General features: G+C 37.9%; 1 protein-coding gene across 19 annotated transcripts in view; it reads left to right on the forward strand.

Moving 5' to 3' along the window:
- Positions 1-18,237, forward strand: part of LOC132908061 (homeodomain-interacting protein kinase 2) — a 41,288-nt gene extending 23,051 nt beyond the window's left edge. For 7 of the 19 annotated variants that reach the window (XM_060961640.1, XM_060961652.1, XM_060961642.1 and 4 more), the window contains 17 exons: positions 130-477; positions 2,287-2,616; positions 2,711-2,803; positions 2,877-3,095; positions 3,193-3,565; positions 3,644-3,861; positions 3,972-4,295; positions 4,466-4,645; positions 4,758-4,904; positions 4,985-5,149; positions 5,233-5,657; positions 5,976-6,065; positions 6,401-6,673; positions 6,751-6,916; positions 7,139-7,362; positions 7,818-8,138; positions 8,760-18,237. In XM_060961640.1, coding sequence (XP_060817623.1) covers positions 130-477; positions 2,287-2,616; positions 2,711-2,803; positions 2,877-3,095; positions 3,193-3,565; positions 3,644-3,861; positions 3,972-4,295; positions 4,466-4,645; positions 4,758-4,904; positions 4,985-5,149; positions 5,233-5,657; positions 5,976-6,065; positions 6,401-6,673; positions 6,751-6,916; positions 7,139-7,362; positions 7,818-8,138; positions 8,760-8,958 — 4,095 coding nt within the window. In that variant the 3' untranslated portion in view covers positions 8,959-18,237. Of the gene's footprint in view, positions 1-129; positions 478-2,269; positions 2,617-2,710; positions 2,804-2,876; positions 3,096-3,192; positions 3,566-3,643; positions 3,862-3,971; positions 4,296-4,465; positions 4,646-4,757; positions 4,905-4,984; positions 5,150-5,232; positions 5,658-5,975; positions 6,066-6,400; positions 6,674-6,750; positions 6,917-7,138; positions 7,363-7,817; positions 8,139-8,759 lie in introns of those variants that run through there. The other 12 variants (XM_060961645.1, XM_060961649.1, XM_060961647.1 and 9 more) reach the window with 12 other exon arrangements.
- The last annotated feature ends 5,302 nt before the right edge of the window (positions 18,238-23,539 follow it).

The following is a 23,539-nucleotide window of genomic DNA, read 5'->3' on the forward strand; positions in this document are numbered from 1 at the left end:
AGAACCGCTCTCTGTCAGCCTTTTTCCGATTCGAGAAATGTTCGAACGTTCGAACGTTCGATAACGTCTTTAGCTCGCAAAGAACGATCATGTGAAATAGTAATGATCGTGTTACCTTTATCATTGCAGGGAATGTGTGACATGTTCATCCAAACACAGCAGACGAGTAGCGTCAACGGCAGCAGCAGCAGCAGCAGCAGCAGCAGTAACAACACCGTTCACCACCACAGCAAGAAACGCAAGTTGGAGTACAACGTGAGTCAGCCGGTGATCCAACACGCATTGGTTCAATCGACCGGCGACTACCAATTAGACAATACCGGTCTGCAACAACGGTACTCCGTGAACGGTGCTAATACCGCATTTAGCTCGCTGCACAACAATAATGCGCTGCAGAAGAGTAGCCCGAACCAACAGACCCTGGTACGAGCCTCGACGATCAAGCTCTTAGACACGTACCAACGCTGTGGCCAGAAGGTTGGTGCCACTTCCTCCGATTTTCTTTTACCTATAATTCTCTTCTGACCCGCGTGATCGCGTCGAGGAAAGTCGACTTATCCTCGTCTCGATCCCTCTTTCTCTTGGTCTTGTTGCTCGTCAGCTTTGGCGTTCATGCTTCCATCATCGTAGAAGACAAACACTGGTCGTACATTCGCAACGCTTAAATTCACAAATTTACAATCGAGAATAATGTATTTTTAAGCGAATTCTTGCTGACTTCTTTAAACTCTATATCTATCGAATCTCGCTTCTTTTCCTATATTTTATTCTTCCTTGCTATTGATACGCTCGATGAGACGCCGCTTACCGCTTGAAATCGCTATAAATAAGTATTAACGGTGAAGCCATTCTCCTCACCTAAAAACAACCCGAAGAAGACTTTCTTCCATGGTTTTGTAACGCGCAATCGTGCGATGGGATGTGTATCGATAGGAAACAGAGTCCTTATGCGTGTTATTTATGAATGTTATCATGAAATAAAATAGCCTCGGTTTTATTTCAAGCGTTTGTTACATCGTTCAAGAGGAATGTCGACCTCCTGAAATCCTATGGACGTATCCTTTCAGGTGTTACTCGTACTCTTCACATCGCATCCTGTCTCGTTCAGCTTGGTTCGAAGCAGCGATTTCTACTACCAGCTAACGACAGAGTTAATCCGTTCTTTATCCGCGTATATACTTTATTTCGTCATCCAGTTGGTTTTGTCTGATAAGAAAACTTGCGTCTACCAGCGGTATTTGCCTCTGCTTATTTTTCACCATGCTGGTTTCCGCAATCGTTCATGATACAACTCGTTACGATCGCTAAAAATAGTGGCGCGTTCTTTCCTTTCGCGAGCGAACGGTCATCGTGTTCGCCATTTTTTCTTCATGACCGTTCGAAAATCGACTTTGTCATCTGGCCACGTTGGCTGTTTCACAGAAGTAAGTAGTGGCTTTCGACGACAGTGATTCGTTGAATCGTTTGGCAAAAGAAAAAAAAAAAAGGAGTCAAGAGAGAAAGGAAGAGAGAAAGAGAGAGAGAGAGAGAACGTAGTATCCGCGGAATGATAATCGTCGGCGTTCGACAGCTACGGATTAATATCGTCTAATACCTGTCATGAGCCAACTTTCACAAAGGTAGCTTCGTTCCGCACGGACATACAGAGCCGTAAACGATTTTTGTCTTTGCGTATCTATCGCATTAAATGCTTCGCAAGTCGATACGATACTATTCTGACAGATAATTAGGGATATAACTGATTTTCGTTGATTGTGAAGATATTGTAAGCAAGTACAGATGTACGAGCGTTTCTCAGAAATTTTTCCATGTGGCGTAGTTAGATATCGATTGCCGTCAAGGCTTTCATTTCATATTTCATGACCGGCTATCGTGATGTATTTCCGCTATAGTGTTCGAAGTTTCTTAATGCTTGCTAAATCTCAATGTCGAAGATCATCGAAACGACGTAAATCGATGTGTATGCAAAAAGCTATTACGTAGAACGTTAATAACTAAATTTTCCTTCATATTCTACTGACTACACATCCCGTGCGTGTTTGAAACTAATTTTTAACAATGCGCGAATGTCTGTGTGTATTTATTTAACAGACGAGAGTCATGTCATTCATGTTACATCGATTCTTATGGATTGTGTTTTGGATTTGTGTTGTCTCGGCTTGGTTCATCAAAGTTTCGTCCTGCGTGTGTTCATCGTTATCGTCCCTTCCCAACTAAAGCTATCAAAATCTATCTACGATCTCTTAACGTCCAAAAATTTTTGTATAAGGTGTATTCCTCCTACAGAGAAAAACTTGGTCGAGGGAGGGTAATGGTGACGGCCTGGCAGTCCACTCCGCCAACGCGACGAACGCAGTGGGTAGTACTGTAGTGTCGCAACATCATAATCAACAGCAACAGCAGCTGCAACAACAACAGCAGCAGCAACAACAACAACAACACAAGCAGACAGGCATGACGGCACACAGCAAGCAAGTAACCAACGCTGCCAATGGAGGCGGTGGCAGCAATCCCCAAGGAGATGGAGATTACCAGTTGGTACAGCACGAGGTTCTCTATTCTATGACTAATCAATATGAAGTCCTCGAATTTTTGGGCAGAGGTACTTTTGGACAGGTAAAAGTTCTTTTTTTACTCTTCCGTATAAACTGTGCTATTTTTAGCTTTAGTTTCATAGAAATTAAACATTTCGTCTTTGTTCTGTCCCTAGGTCGTAAAATGCTGGAAAAAGGGAACCAATGAAATAGTGGCCATCAAAATTCTGAAGAACCATCCATCTTATGCGCGCCAAGGGCAGATTGAGGTGATTTAGGATATGAATGATTAGACAGTTTTATTTTTCAGTCATGACTAAATGCGATTGTTATCTCGAATAGGTCTCCATCCTGTCTCGACTCAGTCAGGAAAATGCGGATGAGTTCAACTTTGTGCGCGCTTATGAGTGCTTTCAGCACAAATCCCATACCTGCTTGGTCTTTGAGATGCTAGAACAGAATCTGTATGATTTCCTGAAACAGAATAAATTTTCACCCCTACCCCTCAAATATATCAGACCGATTCTTCAACAAGTACTCACTGCTCTTTTGAAACTTAAGGTGAATTGCGTTTATATATTTACATGCTGGGACAATTTCGTGTTAATTTTTTTATGGGTCAACGAATAACCTTACGAATTTTTTTTTTTTTTTTTAGCAATTGGGGTTAATTCACGCAGACCTTAAGCCGGAAAACATTATGTTGGTGGATCCAGTTCGTCAGCCTTACCGTGTAAAAGTTATTGATTTTGGGTCAGCTTCTCATGTATCTAAAGCTGTCTGCAACACGTATTTACAATCGCGATACTACCGTGCACCTGAAATTATACTTGGACTTCCATATTGTGAAGCAATAGATATGTGGTCGCTCGGCTGTGTGGTTGCGGAATTGTTTTTAGGATGGCCTCTATACCCTGGTAGTTCAGAATACGATCAGATTCGATACATAAGTCAGACGCAAGGCCTACCAACGGAACACATGTTAAACAATGCCAGTAAAACAACAAAATTCTTTTACAGAGACATGGATAGTAAGTATTGTACTTCATAACCATTTCGAAATTGATACTCTTGAAGAACAGATACAGATAACGTTAAATGAATCGCAGGTACATATCCATTTTGGCGATTAAAAACACCGGAAGAGCATGAGGCTGAAACTGGTATCAAATCAAAGGAAGCGAGGAAGTATATTTTTAATTGTCTCGATGATATTGGTCAAGTTAATGTCCCGACCGATTTGGAGGGTGGTCAACTTTTGGCAGAAAAAGCAGATAGAAGAGAGTTCATTGACCTCTTGAAGAGGATGCTCACAATGGACCAGGTAGTAATATCTAGTTCATGCTTTGATTCCATACAGCGATCGGAAGACAATGGCTAATTTCTAGAATAGGCAAGAGTCATTCCTTATCCATCGCATATCCTTATTATTTGTAGGAGCGCCGCATAACACCTGGGGAGGCTCTGAACCATGCCTTCGTTACGCTGGCCCATTTAGTCGATTATGCACATTGTAACAATGTTAAGGCTTCCGTCCAAATGATGGAGGTTTGCCGACGAGCCGGTGACTTCACTGCAAGTCCAGCGCATCATCAAGCTCCTCCAGCACCTCAACCACCACCACCAACATCATTGGTAGCTAATTTCGTGCCGACGACAAATGGTAGTGCCGTAACTTTCACCTTCAACAACCAGTTGACCAATCAAGTACAGCGATTGGTTAGGGAACATCGGACTGCGCAAACAGGATATGATAATCTGGTTTGTTCATAATTTTTCTCGGTACCCTTAATCGACGCAATGTTTAATATCGTGTTATTTGAAAATTCAGTTTTGACCTTTAGTTTTATTGTTTGTTGTTTATGTTCCTTCATATTATATATTTTGTATATGGAGTTTATTTTTCTATCACGGTGTATTGTTTCTTTTAGTATCAAATATACAGTAACAGTAGTCGTCGTGCGACTCAGTACAGTAGCTCGTCAAGTGGATCAAATAGCGGACGAAGTGGAGTGCACGACTTTCCACATCAATTGGTGCCTGGTCTACTTTGTCATCCACCCAGTTATCAGACGATGCCAAGTCCTGCAAAACACGTAGTTGTTGCTCAAGTAAATAAGACACTTTTTATTTTAACTTAATTACATATAATCATATTGTATATAATCAAATGTTCAAAAAAAAAATTCGTGATCGTTTAATTGCGCGTTACACGTTCTACAGCCTCCACAAGCGCAACAAGGCCCGTTACAAATTCAACCATCGATTATATCGCAGCAGGCCGTTGCTGCTGCAGCTGCAGCTGCCCAACAACAGTATGCAGCGGTTCCCGTATCTATGGTAGAAACTGGACGACAAATGTTACTAACCGTAAGTATTCTTGAAACGTATAAATGTCAAAACGTTTATGAATTATAAATGGCTAATTATATTTTATCGTTGGATTACAGAACGCTGTACAAACCTCTTGGCCTGGTGGAAGTCGTCAAATGGCCGCTATCGTACCATCTTGGCAGCAGTTACCACCGCAACATGCAGCCATACAGCAGCCATTACTGAGTGATGCCGGAGATTGGGGAAGACCTCTTATCGTCGACGGTTCTGCTATTCTGCAGGTAAACGTTATTGCCTTACCTAATGGTTACTTTTATAAGTCGGTCGGATAGGTTTGTAACTAATCTCCCTTGTTTTGGGGAAGGATCAGAGGCCAGTATTTCCTGTCACGGAAGTATACAATACTAGTGCCCTTGTTGAGCATCCTCCTCAAGGTTGGGGCAAGCGTAGTGTTACGAAACATCATCAACATCATGTAACTGTACCTCAGCAGTCTCAACATAGGCACGAGCATAAAAAGGAAACGCAGCAGTTAAGTCCAGTGAAAAAGAGGGTAAAAGAAAGTACTCCACCGAGCAACATGAGACGGCATTCACCCTCCAGCAGTCATTGGCAACAACAACCCATGCAGCAACACCATCACAGCAGCAAACACAGCAGTAGTCATAATGTAGAACACCATCAAGTTACATCTGGTCGGCAGCAAACTATTACAATTCATGATACACCATCACCAGCAGTTTCTGTTATCACGATAAGTGATAGCGATGATGATACATCGGGCAAGTGGTAAGTTAATTTAATTATTTTTGTAGAATATTAGAAAGTAGTTAGAAATTATTGTTTGCAATTATAAGGTTAGAAGAGAACTGCTGTTTTGTGGCTACCGTATCGAAAATGTTACAGCCATTTTGAATTTTTATTATTTCTATTACTTTGTTATTATTTTGCTTCGTTAAATGTTTTTTTTCTGTAGCTTTTCGAATTTAAAAATATGATTATGCAGTGTTTCGTTTACAAGTGTCTATTTGTATTTAGTAATTTATATTTCACTAGTAATTTATTAGAATAGAAAGTAGTGGAATCATGCATGAATATTATTGACAGCTGTGGAGATCAGCAATGTGGAACCTGTCAAAATTTGGCAACTCGCCTGTCTGGCGATGGACGTCCAGTCCGCGAGGAAGTCATTCGAAGGTATACGAATGTAACGTAGTATCACGCAATCACACACCATAGGTGTCACACGATTAATGGTTAATAATCGCTAAGAACATGGTATAACACGAAGCTTCATAACACATTGAGAAATTAATGTTGTAAAACAATTAACGTATTTCATGTTACTGCACCTGTACAAATACATAAATTACAAGACTAAAAATTATATATAATAAAGGCAATCTAGAAACACTGTTGTAGCGCTTGAAGTGTTAATTGTCTCAACGGAGTAACAACACTCTGATTTACAGCTCTAGCGTTTAATGCCATTTTTTCATGTGTAACTTACCGTATATGTTTTTTACTTCTAGTACGCAGTCAACACCACGCGCGGTTCAACCAGTACAGCAAACCCATTCAAGTAGTCAGTCGCATACTAATGGCCACGTAACAGCGCATAGTACATCTCAAAGATCGCAACGAAAAAATATTATCAGTTGTGTAACTGTCGGTGACAGCGATGGCGAAGCTAGTCCAGGTCGAGCGCATAATCATCTATACCAACATTTACCGCAACATTCTCAGCATCAACAAACTACGCAGTTAATTAAACACGAACCCCAACAGCAACATCACGTCAGCAGGTAATTACATCAACGATCAAAGTTTATAGTATCATTGGAGACAGTTGTGCGTAAAGCCAATGTGTTGTTGATTGCAGTAGCAGTTCTGGATATTCGTCTCAATCGCAAAAGAAACGTTTATTGGCCAAAGTACAGTCCGAATGCAATATGGTGAATGTTGCGACAAAACCGGAGCCCGGCGTTGAGTACCTTGCACCACATCCGTGTCACGCGCCAGCCTGTAAAGAACCACCGACCTATCAGGTTAAATTTTAATTCAAATTACAATCCTTTCTTTCGTTTCTCGATCTTTCTCTCCGTTTTCTATGTTATTCTATTTTATATAATTTTTATTTCTTTTTTTTTTCATTGTCCCTTTTTTAAATAATTGATTTAAATTTCAGGAACAACCACAACCTGATTTGCATTCATTCGAAAACCCCCATCCCCTATCCTAGTAATATTTCTTTTCGAAATGTTTTCTAGGATGATGCCTATGACATGCATGACTACTTCTTGCAGTATGTGACCACGAGTAGCGCGCATCCGCATCTCCAAGAGCAACACATTGTGTATACGACCGGCACGGACAAGCGGGTATCATGGCCTGGAAAGAGAGCTGAATACAAACACGAGTACGTTCAACCACCGGCTGCTCATTCCAGAGACCACCAGAAATGGGCGGTAGCGAATACTGTGCATCAGTATAGGTAAACATCGCGCCGCATGTTACAACGTTTGATTTACACGACACTCAAAGCATGTAATATATCACACATAGATAGATTTAGAAAAATCTAGCAGATAAATATATGGAATAGCGTAGTTAAGCGAGATTTATATGCACGTAGTTATTGAACGCATATAGGTTTTCTCTTTGAATGAGAAATGACCAAACCGATGACAGGCAGCTCGTGTATACGTTGTCGAGACAACAGACGGGCTGAATATCATGATCGGGCAAGTAAACAGCATGAATTTCTATGTTATTTCCGGAAAGTAAAAGACCGAGAGTAAAAGTGAATCTGAAAGGATCTCGGAATGAATCGATCTCTTGATTCTCTGTCGGTTTGGTCTCTGTCCTCTTAGAGAGACTTCTTACAGTAAGTAAAGAGCGCATGGGAATTGCATAACGGAGGGATGGACTTTGTTTTGGGTTTTGTAGGCAGAGCCAGGTAGTGGGTTCGGCAGCCCATCCGGGTCATACCCACAGTCACCATGGGCATCCAGCCCACCTCAGTCCTGGGGGCGGTGGCGGTGGCAGAAGTCCTGCAGGGGGGGCTGTAATAGGAAGTGCCCAGCATCTGGGACAGCCCCTGTACCAGGAGTACGCTCATGTGCGTTCAAGAGCCCATGCCGTGCCACCCCCGGTATACGTAACTGCCGCGCCTTCTCAGGCTCCCACTGCTATCCAGCAGCAACAAGTGCCCACCTATCAGGGATTCACACCCGGGTGGGTACCTAGACACCTAGTTGATGCATGCATGTGTGTACCATTTATTATATTTTCGTTCTAGTGATAGTTCATCGTATGTTGTTATATTTGTGATCGTACTGTAGTACTTATTGTTGCAATATGGTGCGTTCCCGTGCAACCGTTTTATCTCGTTCTCAATGGCATGTAATGTTATAAAAGATCGTATGATGTATTTATATAATTCGGTCGGATAATCGATATTCTTCTCTAAAAATGATCTGAACGTTGTTTTCATGATTTATTTTTTATTAGTATTGTTGTCTTTTTTCTTATCAAAATGTAATAGACACACAATACATATTTTTCGTTCGATTGTACACTTATTTTATACAAAGTAAACCATTGATTGCCTGCTTAGACAATTGCACAAAGATAAAGAAACGTTTCGTAAGCATTAACGAACGATGTATTATATGTAAAGAAAAAAAAAGAAAGAAAGAAAAAAAAAAAAGAAATTTGTCGATTACTCGATTATCTTAAATGTATGATATATACGTATATATAATGTTATCTACTTATAAAACCGTATGCGTGTGGAACGAAGAAATGATCTTTATAAAACAAATATTTCATTTCCCTTTTTAGAGCATTACGGAGACTTTCTAACGTTCATTATCCCGTTTTTTACAGCTCGTCTCCATTAACGTTGTATGATTCTAGTCGAGCGTTGCCACCACCAGCTCATCATAGCTCGGCCAGACCGTTGCTGGCAAGTCATGCAGCGCATCCACTGCCTGCACATATGCAGCCAACAGCCGTTTATGGATTGGCCCCACTTTCACCGGCCAAACATCAATATCAACCTTCTGGTTTGTGGTTCACCGAGTAAATTATTCCTCTGTCTGGTTTCAGAAGAAAAAATCAAACGGCGTGCGAGCACTAGTTTTCGCCGCTTCTTTTTTTTAACGAAATTTTACAAGGTCGAGAAATAGCCGATCGCATCAAAGATAACCGTACGAAAGGAAAAAGAGAACCTATCATCCTTATCGAGTTCATTCCTCGCGAACGTGTTTTTTTACTAGCGAACGAAGGGGTCTCTTCGCGATACTATTATCAACTATTGAAAACACAGAATAAAAAACTAGGCTTGTATTGTTACGAAAAGAATAAAAAAATCACGACTGGAAAGAGTCGACGGAGTCTCAAGACAAGACCGAAGTCGTTCTTCAACTCAACTTTTTGACAATCCGTCCTTAAAAAGCGATCGGCCCCTTCGAACTGCCTGTCTGTGCTATTACGAAAAAGATTATCAAAGCTCTACGCATGATTTCGATTGACAAGGAAGTAAATAATATGGCTTCGAACGTGGATAGACTGATCGCATTTGCGTCGTGTCCTAATGATTTTACTAGCGTATTTATCACACTCTCTTCGTGAAACGTGTTGTCTTTTTCCTTCCGCTCGACGATGTGAACATCGTATTCGAAACGAAAAAACAAGTGAAAGTAACGAAAGGAGAAAAAAAAAGCAGAATGATAAAGAAAAGAAGCTTTTTGATGCTTCTCGTTGCGCAATCGTTTCCTCAGTGAACCATTGCTTTGATGATTTGTATTTGTATTATTTTTTCAAATATTATTTGACGATCGATGTACAATTTTGTCCGACTTAGATAGCGCTTATGTTATATACGTGATAGTATATAATATAATTGACATGTTTTGTATGATTCTGAAGAAATGGTGTTGCCGCGTCAAAAGGAATTTTTACGAGGTTATACGAACGAAAAAAAAAATAGAGGAGGCCAGACAATTTTATCGTAAAGTTTGAATCTGCATTATTTGAAACTAAGCGCAGTTTAAGCAGATAAAGAGAAACATGTTGGGTGTCGGTGATTTGTCAAAACTGTTCTACAGTGTAACTGTTGTACGGTTAAGAAGTTATCTTTTATTGAAGTTCAACGTTAACGGGAATAAATTTGCATTTCCTTGTGGTATGATATATATCATATACATTACGTTTTTACTACTCGTTAACAAAGCTAATCTTAGCGCGGTATAATCCACGGTTATTAGCCGATGGAATTTTCGTCAGACTTGAGATTTTTGTTATCGAGCGTGACAACGCTTTAATGTATTCTAAGCGTTCTCTTTTAAACGGGTCATCGACATTGATGAAGATTCCCGTTCTTGTACCTAATAATTGAAAGCGAGTTAATCAATTACACTCATACACACAATCATAACATGACACATTGATTTGTTGTAAAATGTGTTCCGGATTTTATCGCTAGATTTATTTCAAGCTGTCTTATAGGTATACTGGTGTAATACCAAACACTTCTTTCCAATGACGTTGCTATACGAAACTAAAGTGTGTCTGAGTTTAGAATCGAATTCTTCTATTTTGATTCGAATACATTATGGGTATATTTGATTGCATGGTTAAATTTGTATTTGACAAAAGCTGTGTTTTCTCGCAGCAGCCTCATTATTTATTTTTACTACGTAATTAATCCTATTCTTCTCATCATAATTATTACTATTACTATTACCATTACTACTACTATTATTAATTGCAAATAGGCATCACCGACTTTAAGATAATTGCAGTAGCAGTTTGTAGTCATTTTTTTTTTTCTTTTTGTAGATACCACGCTCGCGATAGATTTGCGTTAGATTCATATGAAATGAGATTTTTTCCTTCTGCAATATTTTTCAGCGTTGAACGATCGTCGTACAACATATTAACATTAACTTTTTCATTCATCTGTTGCGTTTCAATGTTTTGCATTTCACCGAGGATTGTAGTTTTAAAATGTATGTATTGAGTATATGTTGCACAAATCTGCGGTACACGATTAGCATGAACAACAATAAAAGGATCTGTGTACAGTAATAACGCAAAGAAAAAGGAACAAAACAAAAAATATATATATATATATATATATTCAATTTTCGCGAGATTCTTAGTTCAATCGCTTTCGTCGAAAAAGAAGCCTTCGTTGCAAATATCTGTTATAATGTCGGATTGCACACATGTTTTCTTCAACGTACATTCAATTCTTTCTATTCCGATGAGAGCGTCAATAGTGCAAGTTTTTAACAATCCCCATTCGTTTTTTCTCCCTCGTCGAATCATGTTCTTCCTTCTCACATTTTTTCACGTCAGTATAAAGAAAGCAATTTCTAATATCTCACAAAATGAGAAAAACTATATATCATATATACACGTATGATGTATATGATTGCAATTCCTTGAGTAAACTGCATTCGATGTATATGTGCATGCCCATACGTCGATTTGTACGTATAATTATCATGAGTGGTTCTCCTCCTACATTTCAACGTTCGAACAGGTGTAAGAATGGATTTGCACACATTTTACGACTTGTGAAATAGTTTCAAAAACGTTTTTCTGCGTGCTGACGTGTATATCGTGGTTTTTAATGGAATGACGCTTAGGCATTGTTTTGCTAATTATTTTATATACATAGCTGTATGATAATGTACGGGATATTAGTTGTGGTATGTTGATTAGAGTGAAACCATGTCCAGAGTTTAATTAGAAGTATTTTACACTTAGAGCGAGAATGTGAGTGAGCAAGTCGAAATGAGTAAACGAATGATTACGAGTGACTAGTGTGATTAGCGTGATTGATAAGGAGAGAAAGAGAGCGAGAGAACAGTGTTAGAAAGAATAATAAATTGACACTTTAGATATGTTACCAATATCCTAAAACATTTTTCAATATCTTAAAAGATGAATATAACGTGAAGCTGCTAATCTATTAATTTCGATCGGATAAATAGTCGTAAAATTGTTAATATTTTTAGAAATTAACTAATACTATTTATATCAAAGGGCACCTATGGTAAAAACCTGGCTAATTTCCTGTTTTATTCGCGAAACGTCTACTTAAACATTCGTATGTTTTTTTTTTTCTTTTTATTAATTTTCCAAATTTAAGCATCACGTTTATCAATTGCGCGAATTGGCTTCGTCGATATATTTCTTTACGCGCATTATACGATGTAAAAATTAAAGAGAGAAAGAATTGTGTAACCAAGTCGATGTGCCTGTTTAACAATTAATCATATTTACATTTATATTTACTGCAAACGAGTAAACTCATAAAAAAAAAACGTGTATAGCGAAAGTTGCAGTAAAACAAAAAACAAAGAAAAGTTACAATCAGCTTGTAAGTGTTACGTATTTTATCGACCACACACGGTACGAATATACAATTATAATTATACAAACACGTTTGCGCGCCTACATGTATATATGTATGCTTCCATATAAACCGTAGAAGTTGTATCGCGTAGGAGAAAACGTACCGTTTCTTCTCTTAAGTCGTGAAAAAACAAAAGTCATATCCTTAGATCTTTCGCATTTTACGTAGAAAAGAAAAATGGGAAAATTGTTGTTGCGCGTGTGTATGTATAGAAACATGCCTTTTTTTTTTTTTTGTCGTAGGAATCGATACATGCACAAACACAGACGTAGGAGATGTATCTGCAACAGTTCTATGCATCATAGTCATACCATCATCATGCTTCATTTTTTTTTTCCTCTGTACATTCGAACGTATTTAGATACCTGTGTCACTAGATAAGCAAAGGGAACTTCAGTCAGGTTTCTGTTGTTTTTTCTTATTTTTTTTTTTTTTTTTTTTTTTGCATCCAAAGAGCAAGTTTTGACTGACGATGTAATATTTGTAATGTTTAGCATAAGACTGTAATTGTCGATCGTAAGTTCGGTTATTCAAATTAATCACTGATAATATCGTAGTACGTATAAGTATGTTATTTTATTATGTTCACGTTGTTATTAGCGTCGAATATGCAAAAGTATTTGGGTAGTAGATTTTAGGTGGTCAGCTTTGTGGAGTCGGATGTCGGTGATTATCTAACAGATAGAATTATCGTTGTCGATGTTTATTACTAATTAACAGCTTTGGGTTTAGAACGTATACGCAAACTACACAATGGTCCTACGTTAGTTTCTCACTTTTTAGGTGTAGATCGTCAGTCAGTACGAGCTCAGAGTCACGTTAGCGCAGTCATTGTTACTTTAAGTAGCACGTTTTTAAGCAGTGTACGAGTAGATAAGTAAGCACGAGTATCTAATTAATCGTAGGCTACCATGGAAACTGTACGAGAGGGTAAAAAGAAGAACGATTGTTTTCTTCTTTTGGGGACATACCGTAACAGTGACGATGGTTCTAGTTGTGATATTTTATTAATATAGGGTTTGTGTACGCGATATTATTTTGGTCAGGCTTTTCAGAAGGCCAACACGCGCATGACGCGATATATGTGTAACACATAAAGAAGATACTATAGTGTTTTTTTGTCGTTAACAATCCAGGAAGATTATTGTCATATGGTTGTTACTTCCGATAGGGTGATATGACACGTTACCTTAGCTGCTCATCGTCTAACTTGCTCCAATTCTTTCACGCCATTCTTCTTCATGGGCTTTCCTTGTTTTTCACGGATTTCGCTTCGAGTGATACGACACATCAAATCATGTTTGTGATAGATTTTTACTTCCATACTTCTTTGCCATTTTAAAGGGGAGAATTGTGTTAATAGAATACGATCTTTTTAACGTAGATCGTAATGTTTCACAACGTTGTTGAGCGCGAGCGTAACAGTTGCCTCTTCCTTTCGGGTGACACGATGATACATAAACATAATAAAAAGAAAAAGGAACACATGTACAAAATACACCTACATAACACACGGATCATATATAACGTGCGCGTTCGAGCGCACACTTATACATATACACTCGAAGCTATAGAGATACAATTATTTTAATCATTTTTAAATTTGTACATACATTTCTTATCGCATCAGGGCAGAGGGGAGCGAAGTGATTTCTTAGTGTCTAGGTGTAGTGCCTAAAATGTTAATGAGATTGTGTCCAATAGAAGATTTATTTAGTGTGGAATTTCTAACGTTCGATTCCGAGTGCTTGTAAGAGGAACGCTAATTTCGTTCGAGCATGTTTGACCATAAAATTAGAAAATAGGATAATTTGACGAAAGAGGAAGCATTTTCCGAGGCTGATAGATTTTTTCCGTACAAGCGCCCGGAGTCGTGGAACGAATAACGTTCGACGAGCGAGTCTAGCACTGTTAATAAACAGATACTCGCGTTGAAATGGCCAGAAATGAATAAAAAAGGAGCGAAAGAATGAATGAAAGAGAAAAAATGGAATCAAATGGACATCCGCGGATAAAAATTACGTTTCTTTGTGGACTTAGAATTTAATGTTCATCGCGTTGTATGGATAGTTCGTATAAAAAAATATATATATATATTATATATATATTATCATTGTAAAACAAAGCAACTGACTTTTTGCGAGGAATAGATAACGTAGCTACTATAAGTATAGGAGAGAATAACATATTTTTGGAGTTATACTACTAGAGGATTGATATTGTATTGTGCTCTGTGAGTTCTTAAACGTTTGTCTTCTTACGTTCTTGGTCTTTAATCGTCGAATTGCTCATCACGATCGGACCACATTTACATGTAGAAACGAGAATTATTAAAAGCAAATGAAAGAAAGAAAAATAACTCGAGAGGCGTATGCTATCGACATACATATCTTATGTATGTACGATTTCTAAATTTCGGTTCGTCGCGACATGTCACTAGAATTTTGCTCACGATCCATGTGTACGTACTCTTCGGTACGTGCGCACGCGATCTCGTAGATTATATACGTGCAAGAGAAATCACAATAGTCTGTAGTATTTAATTCGTACCTTGACTTCTCTGAACGATTCGATATTGAGAGACGAACTATCAAGTCACACGTGATAAAAGTATTTCACCGTCTTTTTTTTTTTTTTTTAAGCCAACTGTGTATCGTAATAGCGAGTAAATGAAGTCCGATTAGGGAAGCAAGAAGTAAACGATAGATCATGCGGGTAAATTAGGCTAGAATCGATGATTCACATCTGACTGTTCTTCGATGTTCTTAATGTTCACTATTATACTATGGTAATATTGCAAATAATTATGAACGGTAGTACTTGTATTATACGTTTGTCAGACTTATGCATAATATTATACGAGTAAGGATTAATCATAGTTTTTAAAAGAAAAAAAAAAATATGGGGGAAAACTCTCTAAACACATCACTGCTGCTAAAACGTTGTTATCGTTAACGATTTTTCTCATCTTTAATAGGGTGATGGATTCAGATCGACAGTTAAGGACATACCGTGGCATAGTTGGATAGTCTTCGCTGTGGATGAAAGTAGAAAATTTGGTGTTTCGATGTTCGTACGGTTTAGAATATTTTTCGTTTTCGTAGTTCTCTTCTACTACTTTCTGTCTTTTCTTGTTCGTATACAATGCGCAGCCGTTCTTATCGTTTTCGTTCGTGCCACGGGACATTCTACTTTGGACCGGTTATTTACCAGATCGGTTTTTTGGTGAAGATAGCTTTCGAACGAGCTTTCGACTTTTTATATGTATAGATAGTTTCAAAGATGCTGGTTGCTTATTATTCGTCGTTTTCCAAAGGTTCTCCTTTAGTTTTCAAAGTTTGGGAATCTTTCCGAAGAGTTTCCAGTTGTACGGAAATGTAATTTTAATTAACTCTATATAACCTTTTTGTAACTCTGAAGTAGTTAAAATGGTATAAGTGCTTGATAAAGATAATTACGAATTGTAACGAAGCTAAAAAAACAGGTCTATGTAAACTCCTTATAATTTAGAAACTTTATACAATCGTACGAATAAGCCGAATTCGGAATGTTACGAATAATCCTATTCGCTATATGGCTATACTATATATTTGTACCGCCTATAAATGTGCGCCTTTTGTGTATTTTAACTGTACTATGATAGTAGTAGCACTATTTGTACTATTATTATTGATAGGCAGATTTAATATCGTTATGATTATAAATAATTGTGTTATCTGATTCACGTCGCACGGGCCGATACACACCTGTTCTATTTTCTAATCGTAATAGTTTTCGATCTAAATTGATAGTAAGCTTTGGATCTAAATATTTCGATGAAAAATAGATAGAGCGTAAATTTCTTCATCTTCCACGACGATAGCGATTTAGGGTCTTTTCGTTCTGTGGTCGTAATCTTCTCTTCTACCATAAAAAATACCTTCAGAATTCTCGAGGCTAAGTCGATTTCAGCTGTTCTTTTCCTTTCTTCTTGATGCCTTGCCTTATCGCGGTACCATTACCATCGATATGTATAATAATTACACTGACATCAGAGCATATACACACGTACAGGTACATACGTACATACATATACACATATACTCCACAGCAAAGTAGATACAAACGTAACACGCGTTAAGAGGATAAGTCCTTCGTGCCGTCGATTAACATTAGTGTTTGCCAAACTTCTTTATCCTATACGTAACGGATACAGCTGTATAAATGTATAAATTATCGTTACCAGGTGTGCTCGAATTTATCGACGTTTAACGTGATCGTTTCTAACAATCTTCTCGAATCGAATATCAATTAGATCCGATACGCGGTATTGCATAAAATTTAAAACAGACAAAGGAGAAAGATAAACGTTAAAATTTGTGAATTCGAGTACGCGTGGATCCTTCGTACGACCATGCATCCAGAAACATAGTAACCCCAATCGAATCGCCTTCGTGGCGTAATGTAAAGTGAAGTTTCTAAATGGCGGTATTTAGCGTAGGTGAATATAAACGAACAAAAAGTAAAAAAAGAAAAGGAACACACACATACACACAAAGAAAGAAAAGGAAAACAAAAGTTTTTTTAAGCTTTCGCAGGAAGTCTGTCTTAAAGTATTAAAACTCTCAGGCTGCGCCGATTGTCTTTGCCGCGTGCGTATGGAATAGCGGCCGCACGGTCGCGGAGTCGTCGAACGAGAATGGTGTTCAACCGATATACCCGAGCATAGGAACCTCGAGACAATTCGAGTCTAACAGTTCTCGCTGTGTGCGACCCGTAGAGTTTGTAAAATAGATAAATATACGATATATTCGCCATTTGACATTACAAAGGACACGTAGAAATCGGTGGTTCTTCACACCGTAATATAAATAATGATAATAATTTCGAACGATCGTAGCTCAACGCGTGGCCTGTAAAAGACGAAAAGTAACCAAGATGTGTCGAAACTCGAATGGAAGCATTCATCGACAGTGAAATTTATTTACTAGTAGAGCGTGCCTTATATATCGACGATCCATGCAGGATCTTTTCTAGATTTCGTTTTTCGACCGGACTAATTGTTTTTCGTAGCTAGATTCGATCGTCTCGCGTCTTATACTCCAGTATCACGCTGAACACCATTTCACTCTTATATATATGGATGGATGAAACACATTTATCTATTAGATATATACATATATGCATATGCATATTATATATATACATGTACGTATATATAACGTATAAATTGTATAATAGAAAGCAGAGAAAAAAATTGGGATATCCATTGCTTGCGCGTGTGATGAATTATTTCAGAGGTCGACCAGAGTACAAAGCGTAGGTTTAGTTTGGTCTCGGAAATAGTTTGTGCACGAATACGGATTATAGGAGTCGAGTCGAACGTCGTCGCCGAATGTTAGAAAATTGGTTGATAAATAATAAGTTGAAACGAGAAACGTACGCACTGGCGAACGAACAAAAGAAAGAAAAATCCTGGAGACGAAAGGCAAGAGAATATGAAAGAAAAAAAAAAAAAGAAAAAGAAAGCGGAAGAGTAAAACAGAGTTTAGCATAGAGCGAAAGAACCGCTGCGTTACGGTTTTACAGCGTTGCGTCGACCGACCGCGACGAGTCCCGTTCTTTGGCTTCTCTTTCGTATGTCCGACAATAAACGCTTCATTGGAGAGGGCGACGGAAACGAACGACAACCATGAATCAATCAGCAGACAAATCAAAAGTACTTAGGCTTTAAATTGCACCGTGTCAAACGATTCTCGAAACCTTTTTCGTCACTGTCGACCGACACGACGTCTCGATATTGTAATGGAGCGCATGGAACATTATATCATCTAGATAACCAAAAAGAAAGGAAAAAAAAAATTCTAATCTCATCGCGTCGTAGCTCGCGACTACTAACTGTTATACATACATCGTCGTGAACATTTTGCTTACGATCGAAAAAGAAAAGAAAAAGAGGAAAAAAATTAATAGAATGATATTTTTCTGTTTATTTCGATTTTTATCGAGGTTTTGGTAGTAGCGAGCTCCGCGTTCTTCCGTCAACAGGGGTCTTAACTAATCGGTGACGACTTACTTAACGAACGTTTCTCAATTTTTTAAGTCGCGCATCGGCATTTAGGTGCATACATCCTGGGGGCAAGAAGTCTATTTGATATTTATATTTTAATATACACGGGCCGATTATATTTAGTGTACTGTAATTATTGAATATTAATTGAAAGCTCCGGGGGCTGCTCGTCCAGCGATACGATAGTCATTAATTTATTGGAGGAACAGTATAACACTAAAAGAAGGAACGAACATGAAAAAACAAAATACATAATTCGATGGACGAGCAGGCCGCCGGGGCAAGAACCACGATTTTCTGTATATTACTGTAGTATAATAATCAAACACTAAAGACTAATGCTTAAGGTGATCGACAAGAGCTTCGATGCTCTTCGAAGCCGCGTAAGTGTAATCGAGGAATTATGCAAACTGAACGATTAAAAAAGCAAACGAAAAAGAAAAGAATGCAAGAGAAATAAAAATAAAGAAACGAATAAACGAAAAGAAACACACATATACATTTAAAAAAGATAATAATAAAACGTTTCGATCAAACGACAGAGAAAGAAAGAGAAAAGTACACACAGCGGTACCAGGCATCACTATGTTTTAAATGGTTAATAAACGCAAATGTCCGTGTATTCGCTCGGACACTTTTTCAACTGAGTTTTCGCTGTCCTTTTACGGCTGTATTATTTTGTCAAACGCTCTTTGTCTCAAACCCTTGTTTCTTCGTTTTACTTTGCTTTTCGCGCGCTACGGCCGCGACTCAAACCTGATTCCATTGCAACGTCGACGTTCTATCGACGATCAATGGACCATCGTTATGATATTCCTTCGTATCTGTTCTACCTTTTCGTCGGCGAACGGTATACGAAAATAGAAACAACACCATCGTGTCCTATGTTCTTGCCGTATGCGTAAGAGCGAGCACGTCGCAGAGTCGGTCTGTACGCCGTACGCGGGCATCGGAGTTACCGGTTCTCAACTTCCTGCATTCTTTAGTTTCTGGCGCAACCTACGCGTGTCTGGCGTTACAGCAGGAAGAAATTACGATTCCGTCGTGTCGGTTTTACAAAAGAAATTTAACCAGGAGATCGTTAGGATATAATAACAGCATAACAAGATCGATCGATGAGCTCGTGAACGAAAGAATCGAGGGAGAGAAAGAGAATGGACGATATACAGTGGCTCTCGGAAGTACTTGAACACTTCTAGAAACCTTTTACAAGTATATTACGCATGTTATAGGAAGCATTTTGAAATCTCATTAACGCCGTGGCAGAACACGATTTTTACGATTATATTGATTAAAGTTGGGACGAATCTGTAAATGTATATAGCGTTAATCAAACAGTTTCGTACAACACGATATATATTCAGAAAAATTGTGGTTGGCGTTCAAATTGGTAAACTACTGTACTCTCTACCGCTCAAAAGTATTCAGATACTTTATTATCTTTAATATACAGTATCTATATACTTTAATCATAAATTTATAGAATCGTACTACTATGATTTTATTTGTTATAATCACCACGACTACGTGCAATAGCGTATCATAAATCGACCAAATTGATTTCTGGAAGTCAATACGCAGTGATATCATTTATCGACGCTTGTGATCGTCAAATCTTTTTATTACGATATTGAATCTATGAGTTCCTAGAATCCAATGTTTCCAGCGAAGTCTATAATAATTTACCACCCGATGACTTCATAAATGGGCAGTGAGTGTTGCTTCTAATTACTCTAACTCAGTATTAACCGTTTGTAATCGGCATATTTTTCATTTTCTTATTTCTTTCTTCGTACTACGCGAAGACGAAACTTCAAGGAGATGATCTTTGAAAACTTCAAGGAAATGATCGTATCCTTAAAAAGCTCGGACATCGTGTAATTTTCTGCTATATAACCATCGGTAATCTCTTTGTGTCCTCTTAGAGAAAACATTCGAGTTGTTCGCTAGATTTACCATGTTCGTTCAGATGTCCGGACAGCAGAGTGTAAAGAGTTAATTTGTATACTTCAATAAAATTAGTAAGTAGATGGAGTAAAAAGTGTCCTGATACTTATGAGCGATATCGTGTACGCACCGACTCATTTGTAATATCGCGCAGCTTCGAAGAAAAGCTTTTGAAAAGAGAAAAATAGAGTCCATTACATGTATAATTACACTTGGTGGGAGAGATATAACGAGGTTGTAAATTAAAGTAACAATTAGCGACATAGGTTGATGTAGCTAGTGTCCATGTTCTATGTCAATGTGCATCTCGTAGAAGGGTTTTTAATCTCAAACCGTGGAAGTCATTGGCGAATCGATGCGTACCAAATTTTTCTATAATATCCGGATCGTATGAAAAATAGCAAACTGTGCGTGTCTAGAAATTGCTTCCCAGATTACACTACGCATTATTTTGTTACTTTCATCGCAATCTTCCCGACATTCTTCACCAAATTATATCCTTCTAACGTTAAAAATATCTCAAATTTGAACAATGATACGCGCGATGTCTTCTGTAATTTTATGTCAAATATGCTTTTTATGATCTTGCTATATCTCTTTCATCAACAATACGTACCTGTTATCACTTAAGCACGCAATCAAAGCAACCGTTCGATCGAACCACAAATAAAATATGAAAACAACAAAGGAAAAAGAAAAAGAAAAAATAAAGACCGCAATGGTCAACGCGAAACATTTGATGAAAAGAGCCTCGCGTTCGTGTAAGCCAAGCCATAGATGAAAACTCGTTAGGAGAAATAGAGGAGTAGCAAACTAAACGTCCCTTTTTATATCTTTGCATCAAATTCAGCGAACCACGAATTCTTTCTTGGGACTCGGAATAAGTAACTTAGCGGGTGTCTTATTCGCGACGTGTTTCTTCTCTGCTCGATATCTAACTGTGCTTTTAGCATAACACATTTGAACAAGGTCTACATGGTATAAACAGATACACACAGGCATACACACACGATGAAAATATTTAGCGTCGATTTTTTTCTCGGAGCACGTAGAAACGCGTGTTATAAAGCGTCTAATTGTAATATATACGATAAAATATAGAACGCAAAATTAATTCTGTAGATCTAAAATACCGATACACGTCTATACACATCCATACACTCGATACGATAACTGTGTATTGTTCGACGTAAGTTTTTCTTGTAGTATCTCGATCGTGTTAGTCACTAAAGTTAATTACATGTCCTAAGTAACCGACCAAAACGGACTAACGTTATCTTCCGGAAAGCTATGGTAAGGCGATTGTGCGGTTCAACTATATTTCGTTGAAAATATATTCGAAACGAAACGAGAAAATGGTTCAAATATCTGTAGCTTCTCTAAAGTCAGACTAAATTCTTTACACTTTAACACGATGGTAAAAAGATTTGCCACTCCTGAAAAGAAAAAAAAAGGTAAAGATCAAACTTTGCGTTAGCGATTCTTAAAACGGGAACGTAGGGCTAGTTGCTTATCGGGTTGAACTACGTAGCTTCTTCCTTAGAAAAAGGAAATAAGGGAAAGAACATATCAGTATCACGGTCGTCGATAGGAAAATCTGATATTCTCTTTTTAAAAGTTTCTAAAAATATACGGTTGAACAGTCATATTTTTCTCCTGTTTTCTATACGTTCTTAGTTTTTCGGAAAAACGTACCACTCACCTAGATAGTACAATAAAAAGTAGAAGTTCCTTGCAAACGTGCTGAGAGGCGGGACTGTTTTTAATTACAAAGCGCGCATTCTAATTAACCGAAGTAGCCAGGTTACAAATCTAACAATAGGCGTTAGTTAAACGGATCGAGTAAATTGAATTGATTGGAACGACAGGCGGTATTTATCAGATTTTTCAAATACGCGTTTCTGTCACGATAAATAGCGGTAATTGTTCGATCGACGATAAGATTGATTCGACACGAAAATGGTATCTTAGACACGAGAAGAACGTACGCAGAAATGTAAGAAGTGCAGGAAGCTTTAAAAATACAGTAACTACGAGATAAAGAATGAAAGAAGAAAGTAAAGAAAGAGGAAGAATTTATATACGAATACTAACGTGTTTTCCCGTGTCTTAAAAAAAATCGTTCGTTTTCAGCCTGATATAATATCTCTCGTCCAAGTAGACTATATGCAGTTTCTTCTCTCTTTTTTTTTTAAGGAGAATAAAAATAAGCTTTGGAAGATGCGTAGCCATGATCTCGAATTAAACTCAATCGACACACAGTATCGTTTATCGTAAAGTAAAAGTTTTGAAGATGCCGATCAGTTCAGTATAAAGGAAGAACGAAGAAATGGAAATGGATTACGTACTATCTAAGCATGCGACTGAATAATCAACCTGAAATTATTGCAATATTGCGTAACATTGTAGAAGATAATAGTCAACGATTGTATAAAGAGTACGACATTTATGAGCAATGTTATATGAGTATGTATATATATATATATATATATATATATAAAAGTACCTACATATATATGCGTATACTTGTAATAATTGATAAAACCAGGGTAAACATTAACTATTATCTATGTGTAATATTTAAAGAGCGCCCGGTGCGCGATCCGCGCACAGCTGCTCCGTATGTCTCTGTAATAATTATGCGTGTTTGCATTTACGAAATAGAAGAGGAAAAAAAATGTATATTATATGATACTAATATTAATATTAATAACGATAGATATGCCCGGCGACACATCTTATTGTAAATAACGGTAATAAGAACTAATCGCACGGTTCTCAATTCGTTTGAAACGTTGCCCCTGTTCGTGTAAACGCGTTGAGAATCCGCGGTACTTTAAATTTTGAAAGAACGGTGAACAAAATAAATGAGATAAAATAGCGCTGCGTGTAAACGTCGAAGGAAAAGTCGAGAGAAGAAAAGAAAAAATCAAGTAACTAAGTAGACTGTCGTAGGTTTATTACTCGTTATTATTGCTCCTGCCTATTCGCAAACTTTGACTGTAATTATCTCGTAAACACGTTGGACCAAGTCGTTGTGAGCACTAAATCGTAGCCGTAAATCGTAGAACGTCGTTCCGACGGTTTCGTGATCGTCGAAAGGCTTTGAGTTTAAACGCTCGAACAGAAATTCTGGTAGCTTGTATCGCGTATACCAATTGTTCAAGCGAAAAAAAACCGATTTGATAAAAAGTGTCTATCGTTTTACAGTATTAAAACAAGTTATTAAGTGCACGGCAT

The sequence above is a fragment of the Bombus pascuorum genome, chromosome 6, assembly GCF_905332965.1.
Source record: "Bombus pascuorum chromosome 6, iyBomPasc1.1, whole genome shotgun sequence".
In the NCBI taxonomy this organism is placed as follows: domain Eukaryota; kingdom Metazoa; phylum Arthropoda; class Insecta; order Hymenoptera; family Apidae; genus Bombus; species Bombus pascuorum.